The sequence below is a fragment of the Lytechinus variegatus genome, chromosome 4 (assembly GCF_018143015.1).
Source record: "Lytechinus variegatus isolate NC3 chromosome 4, Lvar_3.0, whole genome shotgun sequence".
Classification (NCBI taxonomy): Eukaryota; Metazoa; Echinodermata; class Echinoidea; order Temnopleuroida; family Toxopneustidae; genus Lytechinus; species Lytechinus variegatus.
The window spans coordinates 10,621,173-10,639,807 of record NC_054743.1 but is presented as its reverse complement, the minus strand read 5'-3'; the positions used below and the strand labels follow the sequence as shown (position 1 = coordinate 10,639,807).

The following is an 18,635-nucleotide window of genomic DNA, read 5'->3' as shown; positions in this document are numbered from 1 at the left end:
ACTTAAAGTTAATAATTCTTTCTAGAATTCCACTACACAATTAGTTTCAATACAATACTTTATCCGTAATATTTATTTTGTAATTATCTATGTTACTGTTTGAATATTTTCTTAATAATTATTACCTTGTAATACATCGCAATTCGGCCTTAGCCGCGATGATGTCTTGATTTAATTAATAAACCGTTTATCTGTCTATCTAGAGATAGAGAGTCAGAGAATGAGAGGGGAAGAAAACCTATTTGTGAGGGAGAGAATTGGGTTGAAGGGGGAGGGGAGAGGTGTAAAGAGGAAAAGAAACGGCAGAACATTTTGAAAGATGAAGATAATGTGTGCCTTCAGGGAAAGAATTAAAAGCATTCATTGATATATCGGGGCCCTGTTGCTTAAAAATTACTATTGTGGTAACTTTGCCATGCATTGATAACTTGCATGGAATCCCTGATTCTAATTGGCTGTTGATAGCGTTTCCATGGAGTTACCATTGGACAGCAAAGTTACCATAAACGTTAATGTAACAGGGCCCGGAGGGATGCATGAAGGAAAGGAAAGAAGACAACGAGTGAAGTGATGGAGAGAGAGAGAAAGAGGTGGGCTTGGTGAAGGAGGGGGGGGGGGTTCAAGCAGATGGGATGGGGAGATCTCAATTTTCTCCCAACTTGAGACGAAGCGATGTTGACTCACCCCACACACGCTCCAATGGGCATATCTTGACGTGTGTCAACATATGTGCATGATTTGTTTATGGTTATGGTCTATGCAAATGTAACAGCAGGACATCATCTCTCTTGATTGATTCTCGTTTGAGATTATAAAGACAAAATATTGGAGTTGGCCCCTTGATGTGCTACCTTGCCCTGTCAGTCATCAAGCAAAGTCTCCACAACTTTCATACTGATGAAGGGTGAGGGGTTACATGTAGGCCTTTGATATGATTTGAATTTCTGAGAGTATATTACTGGTGTGTCATTCTTCTCTTCATTCTATAATCTTTTTCTTGTTTTTTTCTTGCAGAAATCTCTTTGCCCTCCATTTCTACTACATAGAAATGTATGTTCTTCACATCTCATTTCTTCTACCCATACATGTACATCACTATTGTCTGTGTATAGCATCCAATTTCTCTTCTATTTCTGAATAGATCTCTCCTTATTTTCCATTTCTGACAAGAAAGTTTCTTTCCTTGCTGATTTCCTTTGCTCATAAAAAAGGAAAACAAAATCTTAAAGAATTTCATTCTCTTAGGCCCAACTTGACATGTACATGTAAATGTACGTCCACTATTAAGAGTACAGTAGACTGATGCTTTTGGTCTACCTTTATACATGTAGATGGACAATCAAATCAACCTGTGCAACCAGCCTCAACAAAATAAAAGTCAGATTTGAAACTATACAGTTTAGGTCTGTAATCATGAATGTGCATTTACATGTACATGTAGCGCCTTGGAATAATGAGCAATACACATGTACACACTGCCTGTAGAAAAACTCCTTTTCTCTTATATACATGTAGTGATAGGGTGGAATATGCTCACTATCAAATTCAAAATCATGCAATGCCAGTGTGATATTGTCAAGACATATTGAACTTCCAGTATTCACTGAAACTGCCCTCAAGATAAATTGAGTGGATGCAGTGCAGTTCTTAACGAGAATCAAATCTAGACGAGAAAAGCTAGGCCCTAATGGTCGCCAACGGCGGTTATAGAACTCCTCTCCTGTTACATGTCTGTCTAACTGCTATTGTATGAGTATCGAATATTGCCACCAGATTTCTGGCAGGCGACCATGCTGGTAGATGGTTCTGAATGGACCCCTGTTCACATGTTAAAGATAATCTTAGAAAGAAAACAGTGACTGAACTGGGAAGGGTTGTAGTGCCAATGGGGGGGGGGGGTATTTTTGTGAAAACTATTCTGTTAATGACAACTTTATAAAGGTTTTTCCTGACCGCATTTCAAGACATGATAACAAAGTATAAAGCAAACCCAAATTTCGAATATTAACACAAGCTGGTACAGTAATAAGAACATATCTGTAATGTTGATATGCAATACAAATGTTCTGATACAGTAGATCTGCTTAACTGCAGTACTGTATATATTTCAAGGGCTTTTTAACACAAATTTCACCAATGATCACACATTTCAATTTGTGTAGTTTAGTGAACAAAATAATGCAATCAATCGTAAAATTAAAGCCAAACTCTACTATGAAAGCCTTGTGCCATCTTTGAAAGGACACCTATGATTTCAAGTTTTATCGACCCAGGGATGGAGAAAAGTTGAATTTAAAGAAAAAGAAAATCATTTGTTGTACTTTCTACATTGTAAAAGTATTGATATAGTAAGGGTTGATATTCTAGGGGTTTTGGAGGCCATCAATGGATATGAATAGACCACCAGATTGGAAGCCGGTTGTGCCACAGGTCCGGGGGTGGGTGTCCATATGGATAGGGTGATGTTGACGCCCGTCAGGGGGGAAACCGGGTGGAGGAAGGAAAGCGTGTCTCTCCTAAATTAAAAACTATTTTCATTGTCATGGATGATCAGAGGCCCAGCTAATTTGAAGTTTGGTTTCCGGCTTTTGAGGGTAAAAATTGATCGTTACTGTTTTCGGCTAGTTTTGGTGAAAAAAATTTCCATTGTATTGATCCCAATGGTACCTTACTATGGCTGTCTCTATACAGCTTTACTATAGAATTCTCTATACAGCGCTCTACAGTATATGCAGCATAATTACCCTGGCTTTAGCAGTGCAGCTGTTACGCGCTAAAATCTCATCTAAAACGATTAGAATCATTTCTAGAATATCTTAAAATTGCATCATTCCTTTTGGGGGGATGGAAACACAGTTTTCAAGTGCTAGGTGCTCTAAGGAACTGGATGATATATTGACTGCATATATCAGACGAATACACCCTTAAGGCTCCTACCATACAGGCTTCAAATTATTGACAAGTGTAGATCAAATTTTACAGGCTAAAGAGGTTCCAATCAGTCTTCTACAAAAGGAACGGAAAAGAGGGGAAAGAGAAACAAATATGGCACCCAGCAATTGAATGAAAATACCAAATTAGTCAATTTGCTATCCTTCCATTTTGAATGCCGGGAGCCACGATTCCTTTAGCCTATTGTTGGGGGTGAATGGAGTAGGAACGTTGACATACGGTGTGGTAGTTTGGGGAATTGAGTTAGAAGTGGGTTCAGAGTAAACAGTTTGCTGGGTTGCCCCTGGTTGGCTGATCGATGCTTATTTCATATTTTGGAACACATTTCTCCTAATCATTCATTTAATTTTCATTATGTTTTTTTTGTGTGTATTTTGGGAGGGGCAGACATTTCCTGTGGACCTCTTTTTTCCCTCTTTTTTTATCCTTGAGCAAATCTTCTTTTTTTGTTTAGAGTTATTATGGGCAATTGAAAATGTTATTTACAGTAACACTGTATGTTTGATATACATACATGTATGTTTGATAGGAGTTAAATTTCCTTTCATTTGGCTGTCAGTAGCATGATTTTTTACATATAGGGTACTTTTTTTATATGTATGATCATCCTTTGCATCTAGATACAAAAATATTTCTCTTAAACACATAAAGATACATAATTTCTTATCAAAAGTTTAAAATTTATCCCATTTTGCTCTTCAAATGGGCAGCAATCATTAATTTTCTTTTTATTTTCATTAAAAAAGAAATTGATATGGATGTGACACGGGTCACAATTAATGATGAGATACACTTACTGAAAAATGGCAAGTTTGCATTTTAAACAATGATTTTGTTATTTTCATTGCGTTGCCATTGCCAATTTTAAGTGTGTAATGATTAGCTGAAGTTCAACAGCTTTTATTCAGGAATAGCATTATTTTTCTCTTGAGCTTTATCCATATTCCATTTGTAAAATTTTGCAAGCATTCAGGATTACCGGTAATGAGAAACTTCAAAAGTGTTTGCTTTAATAGGACACACTGAGCCTGTGCGTTAGGTTATGTTTTTCATAGGGAGAAGAGTCCCACCAAGGAATAAACAATTTCCAATCCAGATGCCCGCTTTCCAATTTTGCAGAAGTTTTTTTTAAATTTTTAATCTTTGGGGCCCTACATGCTGTCATTGCATGTGATAACATTTCAAGAGTAAACCATGAACACTTTCAATTTCATAAAGCATCACGACATCCTTCACGAATCAATCAGCATATCAAATTTCGTGATCAATGTTTTTCTTTGCTTTTCTTTTTCCAGGGAGATGCTTTGTGCAAGGATTGTTTTTACGCTGCCTTTGAGAGTGAGATCCATCACACCATTACAACAGGGAAGCTATTCACCAGAGGGGAAAGAGTAGCTGTCGGAGCATCGGGAGGCAAAGGTAGTAACTATTAATGGATCATTCTTTTTTCACTATTCAGTCTGGCTTTTTTGCCATTTTCTTTTTTTTTTAAATTCCATTTTTCACTAAAGATCAAATACCTGACTGGTTGATAATGCGCTTTGTATCACAAGTTTTCTCAGACTGCATCTTTATCTCAAAAGGTTTAAGCAGAGCTGCCAAGTAGTACGGATTTTCATAAGAATACTACTGATGGTTTCATGCAAAATACTGATTTCTAAAGTTTCTGTTTTATGTGTTATGGTATTTCATTGAAAATACTGATGTCATCATCAAAATACTGATTTTCAGCTTTAAAAATACTGAAATGTTCTTCTTCAGGTTGGCAGCTCTGTTTAAGCATGTCTGATGCCATTATATATTTGTGTTTCCATCGTATCATTGTTTTTAAATGCCCATGATAAATGCAGGAAATGGTTCTAATTGTTTTCTTAGTTCATTGGTTTCTAGGCTGTTTGTGACATTCTATCAATACACAATTACACAGGTACATAATTTATCTTGACTGTAATTTCAAGTATGCTCACAAAGTAAAGTAGATATTTATCATTCATTGTATTTTTTATTTGTGATCAGATTCCACAGTATTAGCTTACGTGTTGAAGCTACTCAATGAAAGATATGACTACGGTCTTGATCTGGTTCTACTCTCTGTTGATGAAGGAATTACAGGATACAGAGATGACTCACTGGAGGTAATAAAAATCTTACCCATTCTGGTAAATGGAAGAGTCCAAAGTTACATTATGCTATTCTGTGGTTGGCATAAACCACATCCTGAATGGGGAGGGTTGAAAGAATTGTTCAGCTACGATGAATTCAATGGTTTCTCTCTTACCCATGGTTTAATGAAAGTGTTCAAAGTTGTGCTTTGTAGTAGCTGGCCTGTACTGCTTCATGAATCTTTATTTTATTGATATATTCTGGAATTTCATATTATCTATTCGGGTTAAAATATCTGCTTTACCTGAGAGCCATGTATGTATATAGCAGGGGTGTGAGAGTTCAGATTTTTTTGTTGTTTTGATTTTCAGCTGAATTTCAGCGTGTATTTGGCTTTCCTCTACAAAAAGTATGGGAGCTCTTTCTATTTCAGACTTTTTCAATACTCCAGCTTTTTTCAGATCTTTTTATTTGTGATCACTCACACCCCTGGTATATAGATCTAACTTAGAAATATATTGATTAGTTTACATTAACAATATTTTATTCAATGAACTACTTTATCTTTGTCATTTTCTGATAATAACAATAATATGGAGCTTTTATATAATGCTTAATACAGTATTTACAGTTTCTAAGCGCCTTACAATTTTAAATAAAGAAATTTGCTCCAAAGAGTTTTTGTGATTTCTATATGATATCAATTTCATATTTGGTTTCTAACAGTTTTGTTCCTTCATCATTCATTATTTCTTCAGACTGTGAAAAGGAACCAACAACAGTATGATTTACCCTTGAAGATTGTCTCATATGAGGTAAGAGGATGGGGATATCAACAAAATGTAAAAGATCTACTGATAATCTTCAATCAGATCAGTTGATGAAGTTGTATTTCTTTTTAAAGGGGAATGAAACCTTTGGAACAAGTAGGCTTGTGTCGAAACAGAAAAATCAAAGAATAAGAACAAAGAGAGTTTGAGAAAACTCGGACAAATAATGAGAAAGTTATGGGCATTTGAATATTGCAATCACTAATGCTATGGAGATCCACCCATTTGCAATGCGATGAGGATTTGTGATGTCACATGTGAACAACTTTCTTTTTGATGGGCTGTGAAATATTCCCAATATGTCTCCTTTTGCTTTTTCTTCTGGTGATAAAAACTCTTTATCTGTGATTTATTCTTTAAAAATCTGTATTACATGCCCTCCTACAGAAAGAATACATGATCTACTGATAGATGTGATAAAAGAGGCAGTTTATGAAATATATACTAGAGTTGTTCACAAGTGATATCACACATCTTTGTCGCATTGCCAATGTGAGGATCTCCATAGCTTTTAATAGTGATCGCAATATTCAAATTGTCATAACTTATTATTTGTCCGATTTTTCTCAAACTTTGGTTGATCTGTTTCTTTGATTTTTCTGTTTTCACACAAGCTATTTTATTCCAAAGGTTTCATTCTCCTTTAATCTTTTAATTCCTTTAGCCTAATTAGGCTGGAGAGGATGGTGGGGGGGGGGGACAAGATCACATCCTCCTTGGATATCTTGGCCACTGATCATGCTATCACATTGAATATCTGTATGCACATCACCTGCGATGTCATCTACCAATTTCTATAATTAAATATTACAAACGATTCATTAGGTATGGATTACGCCTATTTATGTACAAGTACATGTCACACTTTTATTACTAAACAACGCGAAAACTATTTTTTATGAATACTCAGTGTTGTCTTTTTGATGATTTACATTAACAATCATGTGCAGTTTTTATTTCATTATTTGTCATATTTCCACTGTAGTCCCATCCCACTGATCTGTTATATCTCTATTACAGGAGTTATATGGCTGGACAATGGATGCAATTGTAAAGCAGATTGGTTTGAAAAACAATTGTGAGTTTCTGTGAATAATTTATTTTTGCTTACTATTATTAGTTTTAGACCATTGTTGCCTCTTAGAAATTTACCAACAGTAGAAGAACAAATTTCCTTTTCAAATATTTCTATCATTTTTTTTAGTTCCATGTTTAATAAATAATTTATGTCTCTTATGAAAATGTCAGTATAAAAATTTTCACTATGTAAAGGATGTCAAATGTGTTTAAAAATATTCTGGGTTTCTTTTTTTTTCATTTAAAGTTTGGCAGGTGTGTGTCTTATAAGAGTTAATATGTTTTTCTGAATTGTTTCTATTAAGGTACATTCTGTGGTGTGTTTAGACGGCAGGCCTTAGACCGAGGTGCAATGCTTGTGAATGCAGACAAGATCGTCACAGGACACAATGCTGATGATATTGCTGAAACAGTTCTTATGAACAGTAAGTTAATTCATGTCGAGAAACACCTCTTTGGACAGCTGAACGCCTTCCATAGACAGTGTTATAGCTACAGTGGACAACAGTGGTCATGCCCAACCAGCACAGAAGAATTTTGACCACCTCTCATGAAAAACACTGCTTCCATCCACCTCTAGTTTCAAATGAAATGTGTTTCAAAATTTTACTCCTTGCAAAGAGGAATGGCATTTCCCTTCATTTTCATCTTTAGTCTTGTTTTATTTGCATAATTTACATTACTCATTCTTATATTTGATAAATATTAGTTTAATTTCAGAGATTTGCCAATTTCAGATTGTTATTACATTGATGTAATAATTAACACTAACTCGGCCAGAAAAAAAATTGTAATGCTGTGAAATAGCGACCACAACTAAAGTGGGTCTAGCTAGAACACTTCATAGATAATGATAAAACTGCTTGTAAGCTCAACATGATTGATTCAGAGCCAACAAGAAATTTTTCTTAATAGTTCTGTAGACCTTTCTTCAGTGACTATAAATTGGTGTACATGTATCCAACCGAGCCTTTATATTTATGGGGGAATGAGTATAAAGGTACGAAGCATGATATAAGAAACTGTAATTATAATAATGATAATAATAATGATAACACAGTTCTTGTATAGCGCATATCACATTATGTCATAACGTCCCAATGCACTTCCAAAGGACTTTGATATTATTAACCTAGCTTTAGCCCCGCAGCCTTTTTTACAGTGGCATTTCAAGGAATAAATTCCTGCCAGGTACCCATTCACCTCACCTGGGTTGAGTGCAGCACAAGGTAGATGAATTTCTGCTAAAGGAAATTACGCCATGGCTGGGATTCGAACCCACGACCCTCTGTTTCAAAGTCAGAAGACTAATCCACTGGGCCACAACGCTCCACATTTTTTAATGGAGCGAAATTCACCATGTTCATCTAATGATTTTTTTGTTTCAGTCCTCAGAGGTGACATTGCAAGGCTGAGGAGATGTACAGACATAATAACAGTAAGTATAATGCAACATAATCCTTTGAAATAATCTTTCCAAAGTTTATTGGGTTTTCTGCGAGTTCATAAATTGGTTCCTTGGGGTCAATTTCATGGGATATTGTTATACAATTAATGCACATTTATGAGTGTGTTATGACGATGCAGCACACTCGAGGGTATTTACAATTATGTGAAAGCAAGAGGCGCTTGCGCCGAGTGCTTTTGCATAATATTGTGAATGCCCGAGAGTTGCTCGCATCGTCACTAACATCACAAATCTTAAAATGTGCATTAATTGTTTTATAAAACGGGTCGGCAAAAAGAATTTTTCATGGAAATCTTGTTCAAATCTCTCCAACTTGTGTACGATCGCACAGACGAAGAGATCACAAGACTAACAATTATGACATCACAGGCGTATCTACTATGCGCGCCTAAGTAAGCGCATCAAAATCCTAGCCGGCCAGCCTCTTTTAACTGAACGCGTATCAGTTTTTACGTGCTACTGGAACTAATGCTGCACAAAAATTGCATAGTGCTGCACAAAAAATGCACAGTGCTGCACGAAAAATGCACGACTGGAAGGTTGCGCATAATTAAAGCATGAACATGTGACTTGAATACGCACTCACCATTGGCTACATCCTTGAACCCGTTTTATAAAATATGTTATTTATCAATATGTCTTAATGAGCCCAACTGAATCTGGCTGCAAGAAGAAATTAGAAAGAGGAACATCACACATGGTCAGAGGGATTTTTGTTTTTTAGCCTCAAAGGAAATGCAATTTTTTTTAGAATTGTAATTTTGAATAGATTTTGCTTAAACCTGAAAATAAGGGCAAATATTTGTAAGATGCTCATGGCCAAGTGTTGGTGAGTTTGCCAAGTATTGGCAAGTTTGAGAAAAACAATAGATATAGGGGAAGGTGGGGTAAGTTGTGACAGTTTTTGTTTTTTGCATGTTAGAATTGATATGATTTATAATCTTGTCGAAATAAGTACCTTGCCTTGAAATTTAATTCTTCTGAAATATTTTCCACCTATATACAACTTTCTATCCCCACACTGAAAGTCATCGTGACCTTTGAAAAAAACGATGTCAAATGGCTCAACTTGCCCCATATATGGGGTAAGTTTGAGCCACCTTCTGGGTAAGTTGAGCCACAAAAACTATGTACAAAATGTATGAGGGGAGAACCAGCATGTCAATTTTTTGTTTAAAGTCTTTTCACTTGCTAATTCTCTATAAATACTAACATCCTTTAAAAGGAAAAGAGCAGTCATGTAAATTTGCTCCTTTCAGCCAGCATTTCAATCGATTTTTATGGTTTGTTTGTTTTTTAAGATACATTACCATAGGAATTACCATGGCTCAACTTGCCCCATGCTGTTTGGCTCAACTTACCCCAGTCCGAACTTAGTGCGATAATTTTGTATCCACACATTTATTATGCATCCATCATATAAAAGACTATGACAAGAATGAAGATCCATACCTGGACTAAAATGTTATCATGTCCAAATTATATTTAAAGATGTGTGTGTTTATAAAGCACTTATCTATTTCACACTCTTTTTTACTTTTTTGGCTGAAATTCATATTTTTCTCTCTAAAAAACTACTTTTTGTTTCAAAGTTGAAAACAATGTGGTGGGGTTAGGGGTTATGCTATGGGTCATCAATACATGACACCACCACAATGTCTGACTCATTCATTATTGGCCTGCGGCTGGTGGCTCAACTTGCCCCTATGCTCAACTTACCCCGCCTTCCCCTACATGTCTGAGATGTTACATGTAATCTGTGCTTTAAGTTTGTTACTTTGCTCCAAATCTCCTGGATTCCTGAGGAATCTGTTTTTTTTTAAATCTCCATACAGGGTGGAGAAGGAGCGTTGCCCCGATGTAAACCATTCAAATACACCTATGAGAAAGAGATTGTGATGTATGCATACTTCAAGAAGCTGGATTATTTCTCTACGGAGTGTATCTACTCTCCCAATGCTTACCGAGGTTATGCTAGGGCGTACCTGAAGGATCTTGAGAAGATCAGGTCCACATCCATCATTGGTGAGTTCTCTTGTCTGATATGGGTAAATGTTGCCTAGAACAAGAGCTGGAATCATGCCACTTCCTTGACTGATTGATTTTAAGTTGTTCATCAAATTAATCTTTGTGGTTTTTGTTATTTTAGAAAATAATTAACCATTGTTAAAATATCTATTTTATTGTTCGAAAATAAAATCTGAGGCTGGAAGAGCGTCCGATTTCCCGGTTGTGAATTGGACACTCTACCAACTGAGCCAACACATTGATTTGTTTGCACCCTATTGATATTTATGTACGATGCACATGAACCCCCCCCCCCCCACGGTCAAATGCAATTTTGTATTTATCCTGACAGGCAGAGATAGTATTTTTCTACTCCCTACTTGGGATGTCAATGTGAGGTATATCATGTTTCTTATTTCTTAATTGCTATCCATGGACTTTTCACTTATCCCAATTTGCTATTTACATTATCCTGGTACAGAGAAGATGCTCATATTGGAACTTCAATTACTATTCCTTTCAATGATAAATTCATTTTGTTCTAGACTCTCTTATTTAAAAAAAAATGCAAGACTGATGATTTTTCACATTTGCATTCCATAGTCATTGAAACATTTCCTCGTTCTTGGAACGAAATTGTGAAATGTATCTTATATTATTTCTATAAATGTAATACATGAGAAATGTTGAATTTGTAATAAAATATTTATCAACCTCGATTGTTCTATATCATCTGATCAGGGCTTCATGTCATGAAAGATACTATCAACAATACCAGGAAGTCTATTTTCAACCATGTTAAAAATGACAACATTTAATTCTCTTTGTGATGCATCTAGATATCATTCATTCTGGAGAGAGTCTATCCATCAAAAAGGATGTTAAAATGCCTACTCAAGGAACCTGCTCAAGATGTGCTTACATCTCCAGCCAACCGGTTTGTAAGGCTTGTACACTCTTAGAAGGACTCAATAAAGGCCTGCCAAAGTAAGTTCTCTTGGAAATACTATGGATATAATGTCAACTAGACTGAAGTTGAATTAACAGTTTATGTTAGTATACAATATTACAAAAAAAATGGATATTTATTAGTGCAGTGGATCATTTCATTTTTCACTGAATCAAGTATTCTGTTGAAGGTGCAAATGAAAAATTTATTTGTTCTTTGTTTTATATGACTCCTAAAAAAGATCATTGTCATTTGACAAACATGAATTTGAATGCAAAATTGCACGCAGCTGAGCAAGGGTGGTCTGTTGGTTTCTGCATACATACATGTTACAGGAATACATGTTGAGGTTTTACTTGTAGTGTCAGTGGTCTGGGCGATTGTGCAGGGGAAAGATAAATATGGATAAAAAATTGCATGAGGAATGGATGAAAAATTGCAGGAATTATGACATCATTGTGAAGGGACTGAATGACTTAACCCTATCTAGGCTGGGGGAGGGGGCTTGAACTTGAAAGCCTTAACTTGAAATCACAAAATTGTGATTTGATATCACAATTTTTTCATGTAGACTTGCTTAGAACACCACAAAGAGTTTTAGGCAAAAATTAGAAAATTTGGAGCTTTATTTATGGAGTTAGAGGAAAAAGTATGATTTTGCATACGAATTACGCATAAATTAGCATAATAACGTAATAACAATTCGCATGAAATAAATTACTATACAATTAGATTATATCCCAGACAATCTTCGTGCCAATTTTCGGCGCGATCGCGCGGTCAACGGCCGAGATCTCAAGGGGGGCCTGGGAGGCCCCCGGCCACATGTACTCCCAAAATACCCCGGCCTAGATAGGGTTAATACACAAGTTCTCTCGCCATTCAGGTTTGTAAATTTATATATTTGATACAAGATAAAAGTGACTATATTGCAAAAGCTATCTCTCTTTCTTTCTGCGTATCTTTTCATCTCTCTCTTTAGGCTTGGAATCGGTAAACCACACAAGGCGAGACAGAGAGTAAGTTTGAATTGATTTATATGCAACACATGTATTTTCCTGTAATTAATTTGTATCGAATAATAATAATAAAATACAATAAAATAATATAAAATAATAAAATAGTTCTTGTATAGCGCATATCACAATTATGAATAATACCTCTATGCTCTTCCATAGGACTTGGATATTATTACCCCAGCTGTAGCTTGGCAGCTGCAAATACTTAGATTACAGCGCACATGCATTTCAAGGACTAAATTCCTGCCAGGTACCCATTCACCTCACCTGGGTTGAGTGCAGCACAGTGTGGATAAATTTCTTGCCAAAGGAAATTACGCCATGGCAGAGATTTGAACCCACGACCCTCGTTTGCTGCTTGATTTTATATTCTTTTGTTATTTGGTGAACCTGGGCCTTGCCAAATTATTATACACATCCTTTCTTAGCAAGCCTATGGATGGTGACACATTTGCTTCTTCAATGATTGCTCTGGGCTTTATTTTATCTGAGATGTAGGGTTAGAGCTAGGGTTGCAATAGCATTTTATGTTAGCTTAAAGATAAATTACAGTTGTGGTAACGATCTCCAAGTGACTTTACAAAATCCAATGTAATGACCATCCCAGTGTCTGTTTATATGAATAAAAAATATGTGCCGAAGGATTCTGGAAGAAATTGTGTAATTGCTGAGAAATAAACAAAATAAGGGCGGATTCACGCACTTCCGTCGGGTCTTTATTCCAGCAATTTAATATACACTGTCCCACGTGTGCCTATCTGTGTTTGCGAACTTCAATGTGATTGTTTTTCAGCTTAGATTTTATGATTTCACAAAGTTCAGTTTATGTAACTACCAGATCTAGATCAACGATGATAAACTTAACCTTGGTTTACAGACTTTCTCATGAAATCGGTGTTTTACTGCAACTACTGTAATTTAGCTTTAAGGATTTGGTTTAGGATAGGGTATGCTGTTTAATCTGGGGTTGAAGCTAGTCATTTAATTAGTGTATTGAATTTATAGCAGGGCAATTGTTTTGCTGGAGTAAATATGATGGAACCCCATGGCCCGTATTCTGAAGTCGGGTTTAACTTAAACTCAGGTTTAAAGTTGTGGTTTAAGTATGGATAGTCAATCGTTACATAAATCACTAACAGTAGAGATACATGTATCATGTTTCAGCTCATTTGGCTCTTAAATCATTCATAATTGTCTAGGAAGTATAAGTATGTGATTGTCTTCATCATTGATGAATCAGGATAGAGCACAGTAAACATAAGAACCATAGAATTTAATAAAATTTTTGACACTTTTTGGCTTCCCATAGTTTTAGCACAAAGTTAGACCATGGTCTAAGTTAAACCCGACTTCAGAATACTGGCCTATGAAAACGTAAGTTCTAATCTATGTACCAATCTCTCACTCTGAATGATTTCTTGTTCTTTTTATAAATAGTTGGATGCTGTTGATCACAAGGCATCAGGAGGCTCATCAAAGCCCTCTTCATCCCACCTACCAATGTCTTCATCTTTATCGGTAGCAACATCATCGTCGTCATTATCATCAAATACTGCTGAAGTGAAGCAGGTTGTCGACTTCTGACAGGCTCAGGTTCTAATCATCATAATAAAAATATATATTTTTTTAATGTATCGGGACTGAGTGGCTGCATACGTGGGTTGAGACCAAATACGAATCATTTGTGGTGCCTTTAAGAGAATTGTATCCTCCTGTTTCCAGTGAGGGCTCTTTATTGAATTAGGTTTAACTGGGCTTTTATTTAAACAATGAAATAGATAATAATGTTGCTAGTACTTAGCAGGAATATTTCTTTTACATGCTTATGAATATTTATCTTGCTATGATTTCTCCCACTATCTGAAGAAAAGTTAAATAAAAGTTGATATAAAAATGAATGCCTTATTTTTCTGGTAGGAAAAATTATAAATGTATAATATCCTCTTTCACAACAATCGTACAAAACTGTATATTCTATTTTTTTTTTAATTTGCAACCCGCCATTTGTTGAGCTGAATGGTATTCTGAGGCTCAATGTTGATTACGCCGCTACCAAAGAAGTAGCGGCTATGGTCTCGCTTTGCTGCAGGCGAGACAAAAACGCAAGCAGTACAGAGTGAACTTGAAACAACTTTTGATACATGCATTTCACATGTTGGGGGAAAAAAGAAAGAGAATAGTTGGGGGAAAAAAGAAATTGAAAAAAAGAATAAAGAAGAATACAATCTGTAGTATCCGTTTTTATGGAATCTCACAAAATAATAAATAGAAAAACGTTGAGAATTTATTCTCCATTAAAACCTTTTGTTGCAAGATGTGTCATTGAAATTTTGTTTGATAGCAAAAGAAGAATTGTAAAGCATCACACTCTGGGATAAGCGCTAACTTTTATTTTTTTAAATTAAATCTCTTGAAATAATGAAGAGAAAAAAAGTTGTAAAGTTTATTCTCCATCAATCCCAACCGTTGTAGTAAGTGGTGTTTTATTTTGTCTGATGACAAAAGAAAAAAGTGTGTCCCATCAGATGGGTGCTATTTATTCTTCATTATGCCTCTGAATTAATTTCTTCTTGGCCTTAAGAACCAGCTGAGGGTAAGATGAGTTTAAATTTATCCTCTGGGTATTGTGCAGACCATTCCTTCATTAGAATTTCAAAGTTTTCTCGGTCCAACTTAGAGTACCTACAGACAAAAGGAATGTCGTACTGCAAGATCCATGGACGAGGATTTTTCACCAGATCTTCTCCCGTTGTGGGGGTTTATACATGTATATCAGTGGTGTAGATGTTTTAGTAGGTAAAAATTTTCAGATGTATGTACGCTTTATGGTCAAGTGTTGTAGTTCTTACGAACACTATCTTTTTATCAATTCACATTGTAGTGTTGGTGCCATGAACTGCCATCCCTTCAAAGCAAACAAAGCTCGCAACATCTTTTTCATTAAGTTTCTTGCAATTTTTTTTTACGTACACTTTGTTGTGACTTGTTGAGTTTGGGTATTGAGGGTAATTCATTTTTCGTTTCCACACGTCATAAAACAAATTGAGTGTGACATCCCCTCTATTCAATCGAACTGTCTTTAAGAGGTGAACGAAAGGTTCACTATTATAGGTTGAAAAACTTGCGTATTTTAATCCAAAATTTTATCCTATCCCTACCTGGAATCTTGCAAACTCCCGTGGAGCTTTGTCATTAATCATTGGATTAATTCTCTTATGAAATTTGAGCTGGTGTCCTCTGGGCTTCAATTCTGGAAGGTTTTCAGAATATTTAAGTGTCTCGTCGAACATTTTACAGTGAAGGCACGGCCGATAGTAGTTTGGATCTTCATTGCTGTGAAGAATAAAACTGTTGGCTGTAAGTTTGTCTCTTAAGAAGGAACATACTCCGTAGCCATGGTCCTTGACAGTTATAACTCTTGTCAAAGAGGTATACGAGCCACATCAATTCTGGCAGTAACTGCAGAATATGATTACACCCGGTGGGAAACGTCCTAACTGCTACTAGTAGGACTTTGCCTCTTAGAAGGCGATCTGCGTGCGTTTGAATTCAGCTCGTACTCCTTTGTCCCCAATATGCTTGTCAGCATAATCGAGGCCTTGAGATTCAACTTCTTTTGGATCGGCCCCTGCGGCCTTCCGAAATTGAGAATCTCTTTAAGCGTGGCATGGTGAGTGCGCGGTAGCTTCTGACAGTCTTCTTGGGGTAGAGTGTAATTCACACCCGAAAGGGAGATAGCAGCCGTAAGGCACTCTCTAACCCCTGACGACCGTTCTCTTTTACTATGGGATCTCTTGACCGGACAGTCAGGGCCCTCAATTGAAGAGGAATCATTCTAGGTTGAAGGACGTACCGGTATTTTAATCCGAAATGTTCTCCTAACCCCACCTGAAATCTTGCATTATCCTGTGGAGCTTTGCCATTAATCTTTGGATTGATTCTCGTATGAAATTTGGGCTGGTAATTAGTGCCCCCTGTGGGCGATAATTCATGAAAAAGGTATTCAGAACAGCTCGGCATGTCCTTGAACATTTAACAGTTAAAACACGGCCGATAGTAGTTTGGATCTTCATTGCTGTGAAGAGTAAAATTGATGGCTGTGAGTTTGTCTCTAAAGTAGAAAAATGTTCCATAACCAATTCTTGAAATGTATATTGTCCAAGAGGCAAGCCTTCCTTCTGCAGTTGTAAAGTATGGAGAAAGAAAAATAGGGGTATAGATATCGTTACCAATACAACGGCATTCCCCTTAGTCACACTTACCAAATGCCGGATCATCAATAATCCTCATCAGACTTGGTCCACATTAAAGCACACATTTCCTAGGTGTTTAGTAGCATATGTACGATTATGTACATTTTGTATACAATATGTTAAGATCCATTCCATTGCCTGTCTCTTAGTCTGCAGATACGTACTTGTCACAGATGTCGATTTATGTCGATGTGACTCACCTATCTTTTCTTGTTCTCCATGATTCCTCATCCCTTGTTTGTACTCTTCCGCCTTCCTCCTAACCCGCTCAATTGTCTCGTTCATTCTGGTAGAAGTAAACTCAGGATAAAAGGATGAAGGCCGACTTCCTTTCAGTTTGTTGTATAGTGTTGACCTAGGTATCCTACATTGAGCTTATGCCTGCCTCTGGGACAGTTCGCCCAGACGAACCCTGTTCAGGGAATCCTCCAGTGATGCCTCTGAAGCCACGCGAGCCTAAAAATCAACAAGTAACATACCACTTACCTGTTTTCAGGTTGATGTGTCTTGTCCAATGACAAAATATTAAGTGGCATTATTGAATGTCTTGGAATAAGAAAGAGAATTTATGGGCTTTGCATCAAAGTCCTCCTGTACCTTATCAGCTTCTTCTCCAGTTAGCATCTTTTGATATTCACCAAAGCGTTTTGTATATTTGATAAATACTTCATCTAACTTGTCCGCCTCTCTGGTGACTTTGTCTAGGTTTTCTGGATTCAACTAGGATCTTACTAAATCTCCCCATACTTGAGAGAGCAATCAGGCATGTACATGTCTCATTGCATCATTATGTAAACTACCATTCCATGTTGGAGCATCAGGGTTCAATCCAATCTTAGAGGCACTTACCTCACCAGCGACATCGTTTCCTCCATCTTCCTCCTCTAGTAATAACTTACACTCAATCTCAGCCTCTTGAACCCTTGTACTGCCTCAACATTTGCAATTTGTTGTCCAAGTTTTAACTGTTCCATTTTTAGACGTTGTGTTTCCCTCATCTGTTCCAGTTTCAACTTAGCGACCTCGTCTTTGATTCTAGCGTCCCTCGGCCTCGTTGAACTTGTTGTCCAAACTGACTTGTTGCTCCCTGAGGACCTTAGCGACATGCTGTCATCCTCCTTTATGGGTTCGGCAATCATCCAGACTGATAATCGTTCATCAAACTATTCCTTGTTAATTCGCTTTGCATCAAAGTCCTCCTGTACCTTATCAGCTTCTTCTCCAGTTAGCATCTTTTGGTATTCACCAAAGCGTTTTGTATATTTGATGAATACTTCGTCTAACTTGTCCACCTTTCCGCTGACTTTGTCTGGGATTCAGCATCAATACCTCCAGAGGGGTGTTTCACAAAGATTTAAGTATGACTTAGTCTTAGAGTCGCACTTAAATGCCGAGTTGCGTACGGTATGAAAGGCTTGACCGCATTGGTTAGATCGTGCCATGAGGACGCGCACTACCGCGTATCTATCAATAAGATTGCGCGTTGCATATGATGTACGCGTCGGCATTTAAGTGCAACTTAAGTCATGCTTAAATCTTTGTGAAACACCCCCCTGTTCTTTATATGTTTAGAGAAAACATTCCAGCATCTACATGTATGTTAAGACGTGGATCAATCCTTATTTTGTTCACATGGGATTCCTCTGACATTACCACTCCTATGCTTGATGGAATTACTCCCTTTCCCGTGTCTTTATCACTGGAAAGCTTGTGGCTTATGCCGCTACATTCCTGCCCCAATGAGCTTTCCCATCTATTAGACCATTCAAACCATCAGCTAGTGGTATTATACATGACATCATAAATGAATGGAACATTAAAAAATAATTAATATAAACACTTCAAACTTATATGACTGAGATTTACATGTATGCAGCACGGGAACATTTTGGGTTGGGAGAATCTTTTACTTGACAATACAAAACAGTGCAGCGGAAGGGTTTGATACAAAGAATCCCCCTCCCTGTCCGTCTACAG

The 18,635-nt window shown here is 36.8% G+C and overlaps 1 protein-coding gene across 1 annotated transcript in view; it reads left to right on the top strand.

Moving 5' to 3' along the window:
• LOC121412479 (cytoplasmic tRNA 2-thiolation protein 1-like) overlaps positions 1–15,534 on the top strand; it is a 43,537-nt gene extending 28,003 nt beyond the window's left edge. Inside the window, exons 2-11 of the mRNA XM_041605292.1 lie at positions 4,049–4,371; positions 4,969–5,087; positions 5,814–5,870; positions 6,906–6,963; positions 7,268–7,387; positions 8,351–8,400; positions 10,266–10,455; positions 11,277–11,424; positions 12,369–12,405; positions 13,843–15,534. Of these exons, the coding sequence (XP_041461226.1) occupies positions 4,049–4,371; positions 4,969–5,087; positions 5,814–5,870; positions 6,906–6,963; positions 7,268–7,387; positions 8,351–8,400; positions 10,266–10,455; positions 11,277–11,424; positions 12,369–12,405; positions 13,843–13,989 (1,249 nt within the window). The 3' untranslated portion in view covers positions 13,990–15,534. The remainder of the gene's footprint in view (positions 1–4,048; positions 4,372–4,968; positions 5,088–5,813; positions 5,871–6,905; positions 6,964–7,267; positions 7,388–8,350; positions 8,401–10,265; positions 10,456–11,276; positions 11,425–12,368; positions 12,406–13,842) is intronic.
• Positions 15,535–18,635: the final 3,101 nt, after the last annotated feature.